Genomic DNA, 11,656 nt, shown 5'->3' on the forward strand with positions numbered 1-11,656 from the left:
ATGGAATAACAGATTCTTAATGCAGTGCTATGAATGGAACTATGAAGTTCATACATTTCTTTTTTTCCCCACCCTAATAGAAGCTGAATGTAAAGTATTGCCCCCAAACAAAGCAAATGTATTAGTCCCAGTCTATTAAGGATGATTCTGCCTTTCAGCCTTTTTTCTTTTATCTGTGGTTTGATTTTCTGATTATTGTAAACTCCTCTTATCTGAGGGAATCTCTCAAAGTGTATTATAGCTTACACAGACCCAGACTGTTTAATTTAACCTTAATAACATGAGGAAGCTTCAGGGCACAGTGATTCATATAACCCTTTTTCTGAAGACAACCTGATTAAAGAATCAATCTCACCCCCATCTGAGAGATTAGATGAGTGATTTGCCCCCAGAGAAAAATTAAGACTGCTCCACTGACTAGCAGACTCCAAGGACAGCAACTTCCCTACATATTCTGAACACAGAAAAATGGGGAGCACTACATTTTGAAACCCTAATTCTAAAATAGCTTTCTTGATTTTCTCTGCTTCTATACCATTTGCTAAATAACTGAGAAGATAATAATGAGAAGATTCTTTTCTTTGGCTTTTCATTATTCTGTTAACATCCCAGATGTTGACTTTATGCCTAACTAAAGACCACTCCTTAAACCAACCAGAAAGGCAATATAACATCAGGATAATAAAATTTTCTTTGCCCTATCTGTATGAAAACCAAACACATCATATGAAAGGAAAGGTCTTGACCTTTGACTGAATTGATTCAAACAGTAGTTAATAAGGTGACTTCTGGGCTGTTTCTAGTCATTGCATAGCTCAGGTTAACTGTAGAATAATGGGTCAAAAATAATCTCACTTCATAAAGAAAAGTCCTAAGAGGGCTTATACAGTATTACATTAGTAAGAAAGACATAGTATGAATCAATGAACATGTTTCTAAAGTGGCAATCACAGTCACATTTGAGTGTGATGTTCAGGATTAAATATTGCTAAACTTGTTGCAACGATTCTGTAGTTCCCATCCATGTTACTCAGGAGGTCTTTTGTTTTTTATTGTGTTGGAAATAGTGGTTGCCCTTTCTTCTGTTCTCTTTTTAACTAGAGTGAGAGAAGGCTTTTGCTAAATGACAGGTCTTGCATTGCATTTTAAAGGTTTAGAGGTTGATCAGGATCTCTCGTGGGTATGTGTTTCATAGATGCAGTTCCATTACTGGAATTGCCCTATTCCCAACACCAGAGAGTTTCATCTTGCACTCCACCAAGCAAATTATCCCTGTACAATGTAGCTGGCATTGTATGTCATGACTGGAGAGGACATTTGTTCTTAAATAGCTAGATCCCAGCCCATCAACAAGGGCTTTGAAAATAATAGTCTAAACCCTTCAGCTGATCCAAATTTAAGCAGGGAGACAGTATTGTGTACACAGGTTTCATGCAATATGTTTTCTCATTGCATAAGAGACAGGCTGTTGCACTTACCAGCATGTCCATGCAACTTTCACTTTAGTAGATAGGTAGAGCACACTGCACTGATCTATCTTATGTGACGAATGACTATATTAGTGTGACTAGGCTCAGAGGAATTGACATGATCATCTGATCTGATGATGATAGAAGCTTTCAGGGAAGAAGCAAATAAATTAGTTTTTATTATTTTTTCTAGGCTATTAAAATTAGGTTAGCTTTATCTGCACAAAAAAACTGAAAACAAGAATTAGTAAAATTGTATGGAGTTTAACTACAATTACACACCAAGGTGAGGACATTTGCCAGAGATTATCTTCTGTGAAACACAAACAAAATGTGTTGTCAGATTTAAACACAGTTCTAGAAAAATAAAGGACATTGGTCTCCACACACACACACACACTTTTCCCTTGCAGTCTCCTTTCCTGTGATGCTTCTTCCTTCACTATACATACAGTATTACATCAAGAAGAGGAAGTCTAGTACAGTCTGTCCTCACTATAAGACCAATACACGTTCCAAAAAACCTGGACTTACAGTGAAACAACTTAACATGGGGAATTTTTTTCCCCACGGCTGACTTCCATTTGTGCAATTTTTCTTTTGTACGACTTAAGAGCAGGGAATGGGAGGACTTATAACGCATCAGTTCCTACAAGAGCCAACGACTTTAGTGCAGAACAGCTGTTTACTGGGGCGACTTAGAGCAGGGACACCTGTATCACTGAACATCCTGTTTTTCTTTTGCTACAGAAGCAAAGAAAAATCTTGGCTACACATTTCTTAATGAACACTGCTCTTATAAGCCTTGCCTACGACAGATGAACTGCTCTGATGTGGGCATGAAATTTTTCTCCTTGCTTATTTACACCTTTTGTTAAAAAAGAAAATGCATGCTCATTCATTTGCTTGCTGCTGCATGCCAATTTAGTGGGTTTCCGTGTTTTATTAACACAACAGAAATGTGTTAAAGCAGAAGTTATTGTGTTTAATATTTGAGTGGATATAATTCACTGAGTAAACACAAATCCAAATTAGTTATTTAAAAACCATTCATAATAATAGCTATCCGATGTCTGAATAAACATGCCCCCAGAACACAACTGTAGTTAATATAAGAAATATTTGTTATTGCAGCAAGAACAATTCATAATCAGAGTATTCCTTGGGGATTACTGACTGTCTGGATGAATTGATGGTCCACGCTAGGGTTGTAAGCGACTTATCAACTAGTCGATTATCCAGCAAGCAAAAGCTTATTGGATAGTCGACACACTAGTTGACTAGTCACTTCACCCCCACTTGCAGAAAGAGGCAGCAAGTGGGGAAAGGGGAAGGGGATGTCGGGGGGGAGCCATCTTAAAGGCTGGTTCCCCCCAGCTTCAGCTTCATGGGAGGGGGCAGGGGCGCAGCGATGGCGTTCCAACTTTGAAATGTACAAGAGCCCCAGCAGGGGCTCCTGTGCATTTCAAAAATTGAAATGCTGCGTGGAGACCAGAGCCAGCGAAGAACAGTCCCAGGCTCCATGTGGCATTTCAATCTTTGAAATGCATATGAGCTCCTGCTGGGGTTCTTGTATATTTCAAAGTGGAAGCGCCCGCACAGAACCCGCGGTCAACAAGGGACTCCCCCCTGGTCCCGAGCTCCACATGGCATTTCAGTCTTTGAAATGCATAAGAGCCCCTGCTGGGGCACTTGTACATTTCAAAGGTGGAATGCCACAATAGTCCTTATAGACTAACCAATTAGTTAATTAATCGAAATTTAGCATCCCTAATCCAAGCCATTCATTAATTCCAGATAGAGAACCTTTGGTCACAGTTTTTATAAACTGTTCTTTCCCTCTATAAAGCAAAAACCAATATAAACAGTTAAAGGTATTGTTTGAAGAGAAATTGTGCCATCGGCTACACCCATTGATCCCAGTAAAGTACATAGGTATGGCATATGAATTTTGAGGCCCACATTTGGCTTCCCTTCATCTTTCTTCTAAGGCCTTGAGAAGGATGAGTTTGCAATAGCACTGCTGCCCTAGGAATGTAATTTATTTTGCAGCAGTCAGTTTGGAATGTTCCATCAGAGTTTTACTTATGTTGTTCCATAGCAAAAGGAATCTAGAACCCAAGCCCAGATTTTGCACAAAGTTTACATAAAGGAAAAAAAATCTTGTGATGCCTTTTATACACTAGAATAAATCTTACTGAATAAATTGAGTCAACAGAAGTCAGACACAAAGAAAATGAGTCTTCCCAAACAGCACAGCAGTAACGTAAACATGCAACAAATCCAGAGGGCCCCCAGTCACCACTACCATGACTGCTTGGCATGCACTGAGCTATGTGCTGCTTCAAAGAAAATAAATAGTACCTATCACATTTTGGCATCTCAGTGCTGAGACTGCCACCTGAAGAGGAAGAGGAATCACTGCACATGTCAAGAGAGCATAGCCTTGTTTGCTTCTGCTGGTTTAACTAGTTCACTGTACAAAAATATTTGCTCAAAACAAAGACAAGTTTCTGGGAAGAAAAATGCATCAGATAGGCAACAATTGTTATGCTCAAGGGGAACGCTATTTTAATAAAATAATATATTTATCACTAGAAGACTTACCCGGTGTTGCTCAAGTCCTCAATTTTTGTTTTTTGGAAAATAAAACGAAAATGTACATGCTCCATTAAAATCATTACTCTGCGGTGGGGCTAGGGCTGCGGGATTCATTGTGTAGGCTGCCCCAGGGAGAGATGATGACCCCAGCCCTCTCTCACCACAGCAGCTTGGGACCAGATGAGAAGTGCCTTTCCATGTTTGCTGCAGCTCCAGTGGGCACAGCCAAGGGAGGCGTGTATGTCCCCCACTTGGGACAGGTCCAGATTCATCTGCCCTGTCGCTCCCTGACAAAGGGGAACAGCCAGCAGTGTTCCTATATGAATTGGGTGGGAAGAGCTTCAGCTGACAGTGCGAGGAGTGCACCCCCAGCCAGCCCCTTTCCTTTGCCTGGTGATTCTGTCTCTTTTCTTTATGGTTTATTAGAAGCCATACTATTCCAGGCTTCCTTGCACATCCAAACCCTGACCTTGCTTTAAGTTACGATAAGAGGAAGCTGCATACCAAATGTGGTGGTCCCAGCACTTACTAGGAGGAGGAGTTTAGGAGGAGTTCTTGAACAGACAGACAGATGGATACAGACTCACAGACAAACTCTCTCAAATATATAGTAGATTGTGAAGTAATTGATAGAGTGTTTGATTTTGTACATAAACTATGGATTAGCTTTTGGAACCATTTGATGGAGAAGTGTTTTTAATAAGGCTGCTCATGGAGGGTATGATTATTCAATACAAATAAGCAGTTTTGTTCCCTTGACTACCTGAGATCCACAGAAGATGGCTCATAACAGTTTAGAGCTAGTTTGTGCTAATACTATTTAGCATAGTGTTTACCACTATTTGGTGAGCAATTCTCGTGGTAGTAAGCATCATGCTCACTAGAGTTTGCAAAATCACTATATGTAAAAAATAGCAATAGAAATGTAGCCATGTTAGTCTTGTTTTTTGTTTTAGCTACACCAGACTATGTAGCACTTTAAAGACTAACAAGATGGTTTATTAGGTGATGAGCTTTTGTGGGCCAGACCCACTTCCTCAGATCAAATTGTGACAATTTTATTCCACTACCATATATACACCAAAGGATACAATTTTAAAAAATGAACACATATGAAAAGGACAAATCAAATTTCAGAACAGAAGGGGGGTGGGCGGTGGGGGAAGGTAAATGTCTGTGAGCTAATGATATCAGAGGTGATAATTGGGGAAGCTATCTTTGTAATGGGTAAGATAATTGATGTCTTTGTTTAAGCTTAGGTGTACACATCAATTATCTTACCCATTACAAAGATAGCTTCCCCAATTATCACCTCTGATATCATTAGCTCACAGACATTTACCTTCCCCCACCCCCATCCCACTTCTGTCTTGAAATTTGATTTGTCCTTTTCATGTGTTCATTTTTTTTAAATTGTATCCTTTGGTATATATGGTTGTGACAATTTTCTTCCACTATTTGATCTGAGGAAGTGGGTCTGGCCCACGAAAGCTCATCACCTAATAAACCATCTTGTTAGTCTTTAAAGTGCTACATAGTCCTGTTTTTTATATGTAAAGAAAGTCCTCTTACATTTCCTTATGTCCAATAAGGAAATAAATGAAGATTCAGCACATAAGGTTGATATACTCTTCTAGTTTAGTTCTTGAGGCATCAGAATACTGTTTCCTTCTCTCTTAACTCGAGAGTAATGGATTAGTGTAGCAAACTACTGGGGTGCACTACTTAATTATTCAAAGAATTAATCATTTAGATTGCAGAAAACACAGGACCCAAGATCATACTTTACAAGATCAATTTCAAACATAGTGCATAGAAAAACACGGTGCTGAGCTTGGAAGAGAATCAATACATCAACCTTAGATCCAACTCTGCAGATTCTCTAATAGGAAGCAAGCTGACAAGAACAGAGCTTTCATTTATATCACACCTGAACTCACTATGCAGATAATAACACTGCATAATACCATCAAGATCGCATCATTTTAAGCCAGTTTCAGAGTGTAAGGTATCCCATTTGTAATACCCCACAGTAAGTCCCACTAAAAATAACTTATGAAAAAGATATTAAAGTAAATCTATGCTGTTTGGATGTTTTTATATATCTACCAATATTAAATACTTATTTTAAAATGTGAGTGATGTCGATAAAACAGAGCCATCAATAATGAAAGAGGAAATGATGCATTAGTTGCAGCTAGGAAGTAATCTTCAAGTCCTCAGTGTTACACCAGTATTTCATTTGTCTAAATGAATGGGACATGTATGTATGACTATAACATACTATATGGTAAACCATAAAATATTAAGAACTAAAAACTCATTATTTAATTATTAGTGTCAATACAACTGCTCTCTGAACACTTTCCTGTGTCTTGGCGTTATTTGTACCTTAAAGTCATGTTAACGATATAATAATAATATGCTCTTACATTTATATAGTAACTGTCATACTGAAGGGTTCCTAGGGATTACAATTATGTACAATCTTACAAACTTAACTTGTGAATAATCTCATAACAGTAAATGGCCCTATTTGCATGATTGAGAGTTGCAGGATCAAGCCCTCTCTACTTTAATGTTCAGTTGAAAGGGTAGCTGCTAGCAAACATCCAGTCCACTAGAATGAACCAAAGGGAAAGGAAAATGTTACATGAACAGCTTTGGGGGAAAAAAAAAAAAAAAAACTTCGACCAACTGGCTAACCTATTTTTCACATTCAGCATAAAATTACCACAAATCCACAACTCCACTCCTCATACAGTCAAGATTCATTACTACAATGAATGAATCTTTCCACATCTAATCACTGCACTTGTAACATACTTGACGGTATATACCCAGAGCGGGGTTCTCCACAGCAATCGGACAGACCATTTCTTAACCACAAGTTATATGTGGCTACCTCAAAACTACAAATATTCAACCAAACTACATATTCTATCATCAAAAACAGCTGTTCTTTTTTCATTGCCTTCAATATACTGACTTTGTGGCCATTGTGCCTTCCATTCAAGAGAGACTAGAATACAGAGATTAGTTTAATTAGCAAGCAATCTGATTTTACTTGGCAAAACAAGGGCCCAAGCCCGAAATTAAAAAAAAAAATAGAGGACTTACTAAAGTGCTCTAGTATTCCCCAAGTTAAAATACCACTTACAACACTTAAATGTAATAAAATATTGATGATGAGTCCATGAGATCTTTTACAGACCCAGGAACATACCAAAAGTTTGGTTAGCTAAAGTTTTGTGAAATAGGACTGTACTGAATTACTTGTTTGTGGTTATATTATCTTTCCCAAGCCTCGCATCAACTTAGTCAAAGCTGAGAATTTCAAATAGGACATTGACTAACATATACTTATTAACATTAGGAACTATAAATATCACAGAAATCTGACTAGTTAGAGAGCTAACCACTCCTCAAGTTCCTGAAGCTCAGAAGTAACTACAATTACTCATGGTCCTGGGTCAGGGAAGTGCATGGAGGGGGAGAACTGGGGTTCAGAGAAGTAACTATTAATCTCTATGGCCTTATGAGTTATGGAGTATCTCAGATTTTATTTTGACTTATACCATCCCCTCTCTAGTTGTAAGATGGGCATTTCAGTACTCCACAGACAGTAGCAAGCAGATGAAGTTTAGGGTTAGACACCTCCTGCAAAGAACAGTGCAGAACGTGCAGTTACTGCTATGCTGTGTAGCATACTTCCATACCGGAAACGCTGTGCAAGCAGGCTTCTACTGAGATATTCTGGGTCTTCCTCTGTGTGTTCCTTGCTAGAGTGGGGGCCACAAACAATCTCCTTACCCTGAACATCCAACCTGATATTAAACAGAATTGCCACATTAGTAGTTGTAATGAGTTCTTCTAGTTAAGCATACATTTAAATTCAGCAAGACCATATCCTCAGGAAAAACTCACACTGAAGTCAATGGGAGTTTTGATTGAGTAAAATCTCAATAAGAATCTCACAATTGCAAGTGCACTATATATAATACATATAATGCACACGACTAAAATGTATCTTGAGAATATAACTACTTCAAGTCACCAATGACATTTAAAAATTTCTTCTGAAGCATGGTACTTTGCCATCAGCATTCTTTGCAGGAACAAGAAGAAACTGTACATAAACATATAGACTAATATTCTGTGGCAGCTAAAAGGCAGGCTATATTTCACCTCTCCTTTGTTAACTTTCAAGAGTGAACATATGCCCATACTGATAAGTCAGTATACATGATAGACTTAGATGTAACTACGGCAATACTAATTTTTCAATGGATTTAAGTTGCTAAACTTTTGTAGGAAAACATTCACCCCCACATCACTTCTGATTCATCAATTCATGACACCAGTACACACAAAATGCTGTAGAAACTTTTCATATTTACTATTTTTTGTATCACCTGACTTCTTTAAAATAGACATTATGCTTTAACATTCACATACAATTATTTTTTTCAAAAATAATACCACTGTTATCAGCTAACGTCAGTGGCATGCACTATAGAAACCAAGTGTTTTTGCCAACACATCTAGAAGCAACTGAAACTGATAACTTTTTAAAGCTCTGTTAAATAAATTTTAAGTAAACCAATTCTGATAAATTCCTATTCTTCTGAATTACTGTCCATTACATTCTGAAATTATCTCTGTGCAATTTAGATACTCAATCCTATTGCCAGTAACCTGCCATGAGTCTCAAAATACATATAAGATACGAAGGGAGAAATCTTAGGCCCATTAAAGTCAATTAGGCAAAGATTTCTCTCATATGATTCATTTTAAGAAAATAGCTATCTGGAAAATGTAACAATCCATTCATATTTATCAGTATACCTATCTAAAGCAATTTTCACTACAGCATCTTAGAGTAGGTATGACATATGTGCATAGCACACATGCAAAAGGTAACATTGTGGGGTTTTTTATTAGAAAATAAACTAAAATTACTCAGATCACTTGCTCTTGAGAAAACATCATGATAAACAATTCACAGATTTAATTTTTTCAAAAAGTAAAACTAAGGTTATTTGACATATGACATTTCAGAGTTTTATTTTTTCATTTAAAAAGGTTATCCTAGGTCATTCAGTGTATGTCCATTATTTTAATCTTTTTCCTCCCCTTAAATCATCATCAGCACTGAGAAAAAATAGGCAAACTTTTCCTGTAAATATTCCCATGAAGTAGGGCTATTGAAATAATAATGAATCAATATAGCATCATCTGTGATGATTTTAATATTACATACCACATTTACCTTGCTCACAAACAATAACCTCAAAATAAGCATTTGCTTCATAATTTACTGTCTAGACATAAATCAGGTTTAACTAGAACATAAATAAATCACAGCAAAACTGGATGCTTAGTCACCTGTAGGGCAAAGCAGGCCTGTAATGTATCTATGAAGGATTACAATTAACACATCTAAAATACCTAATCTACTAAACTGGTCTCTTTATAGTACTAGTTATGTTTACATATTTACTTGCACTGATTAGCATCTTTTAATATTTGCATGCAAGACTGAAAACCTGCAGCATCTTGCAACCCACACAATCCTCTACCACTAATTTGAGACTTCCCTAACCAAATCTCAATTTCCTATTTCCTTCTCATCCCAAAGCACAGTTCTGTCCAAAGAGTTTTAATACCCTATCATTAACTCATTACACGTGTGCACAATCCCAAACCCACTATTACATTTTGCTCCATGCTCCACCATCATGCTGCCAAACATGGCTGCATTATGTCCTTCTTGTGTTTGATGTGTATGGATTTTCCTTTTCACTTCTTAGGATTCCTTCCCTTGACCTTACATTTGCATGCAGGCACCAATTTAAAAGATCACATTATCAAACTCTACCTTTCACGGTCATTTAGTAGTCCTACATTTTATCTTAATCTTTCAACCCAAGTCAAAATACGTTTTTCCTTCTCACCTTCCAGGATCGCTTTAAATGCAATCAGGTAAACTATACAATCAAAATGCTCTTTGTTATTTTTTTATGTATATTTTTCCCACATAATCTTTTCCAATCAAAAACACTGTCCCTCCACCAAGTATTGAACAGTAACAGCAAAAGAAAATGTTATCTGCTTTTCTTCCCTTACAAACTCCCTCTCCTGAAATTGGACCGCTTGTATACAAATTCATCTCTGAACCATAGCACCAAGCCCTTACAAAGGAAAAAATCCCAGTCTGTTTTAAAAGTCAACCTCTCTCTGCTTTAAAATTCCACTTCTTTGTTTTTGTTTCGTTTTTTTACAATCACTTTCAACAACAAGAAGAAAAATAAATTCAAGTAAATCTATTCGTTATTTCCGTACATCTTTCTCACACCATTCTTTCAAAACTGAAGACTTTTATAAAAGTCTATTAAGCGGGTTTTGTTTTAATTATAGTCTGTGGGTTAAAATAACCATGCCTATCGTTACACTACACTCAGGTTTCAGTGTTTCTTTCACTGCTGTCCGGATCCCAAGTGTGCAAGTAGGCTGCAGACATTTCCTAAGAAGCCACGGGCTACTTCATAAAAGGTGCAAGTTTATCAAAATATTATTCAATCTCCTTTCGCGGCAGCTGCGCGGAGACGGCTCCAGTGGCCGTACGCCTCCGTGCAAGAGCCACTGTGTATATCCTGGGCTCGCAAACCGTTATGACAATACATTGCAACGGGGGGCTGGGAAGCAGGGCTGCCTTTTGAATACTTTCTTTGCAAAACGCTGGGACTTTGTAAACATTTTCTCTGCAGGTTTTATCCCACTGCAGAGGGGTCACACCCACCCTCCTCTCTGGGCGAGGAAATAATAATCCTCCCCGTGCTCCTCAGCCATAACTCCCCCACCCCACACACACACACGCTCACCCACCCACTGCAACACGTCTCTGCCCTGCACACTTACCCACAGCTCTGTCCCCCAGCTCATGGTTCCAACAGATCCGGAGAGGAGAGGGCGAGGGGGGCTGGCCCTGGAGAGTGGGGGGAATCAGCCAGTGGGGGGGGTCTTGCTCTTGTCCCTTCTTTTTCCCCCCTCCCCACAAAAAAAATCCACCAGCCCTCCCCCCGTCACACACAAAAATTCCGTTGGCTGCACAAAATACCCCCTTCCTGCCCCCCCCCCCCAGCTCCTGGATCTGGGTCTCTCTCGCCCTCCCCCTTCCTCTGCTGTGGTCACAGCAGCTCGGGCTGCCTCATTTCTCCCTCCACTCAGCAAAATGGCCAGAGCAGCCAGCAACAGCAGCACCGCACCACACTGGGGTGGAGGAATTGACAGCTCCAGGGCACTGCGCCTGCGCCCCGCCGAGGCGCGTCAGGGCGGAGGGAGAAGCTGGAGAGAGGGGGCATGCGACCGCGCAAGCGCAAGCTGGGGCACGCGAGGCGGCTGTTGGAGGAGGAACTGCGGGGGGGGGGAGGGAGGAGAAGCTCGCGCCACCGGCTGGTGCAGACTTCGCTTTCTGCGTTCCAGCTGTCGCTGCCTCGTGGGAGGGTGGGCCCACGTGCTGCGCTGGTGCACTCGCATTGTGCGGGGTTCGCCTCCCCTCCCCCGCTCCGAGTTTTGTAGTGCTC

At 39.4% G+C, this 11,656-nt stretch overlaps 1 protein-coding gene across 2 annotated transcripts in view; it reads right to left on the minus strand.

Moving 5' to 3' along the window:
* The window catches only part of FNBP1 (formin binding protein 1), a 169,831-nt gene extending 158,473 nt beyond the window's left edge, over window positions 1-11,358 (minus strand). Inside the window, exon 1 of one of the 2 annotated variants that reach the window (XM_075905380.2) lies at window positions 10,992-11,358. Coding sequence is in view for 1 of the 2 variants with exons in the window: in XM_075905364.2 (XP_075761479.1) it covers window positions 10,992-11,015 (24 nt within the window). In the remaining variant the exon portion in view is untranslated. The remainder of the gene's footprint in view (window positions 1-10,991) is intronic. The other variant, XM_075905364.2, reaches the window with a different exon arrangement.
* Between the last annotated feature and the right edge of the window lie 298 nt (window positions 11,359-11,656).

This window comes from Pelodiscus sinensis, chromosome 23 (genome assembly GCF_052426305.1).
Source record: "Pelodiscus sinensis isolate ZL-2025 chromosome 23, ASM5242630v1, whole genome shotgun sequence".
NCBI classification, from domain to species: domain Eukaryota; kingdom Metazoa; phylum Chordata; order Testudines; family Trionychidae; genus Pelodiscus; species Pelodiscus sinensis.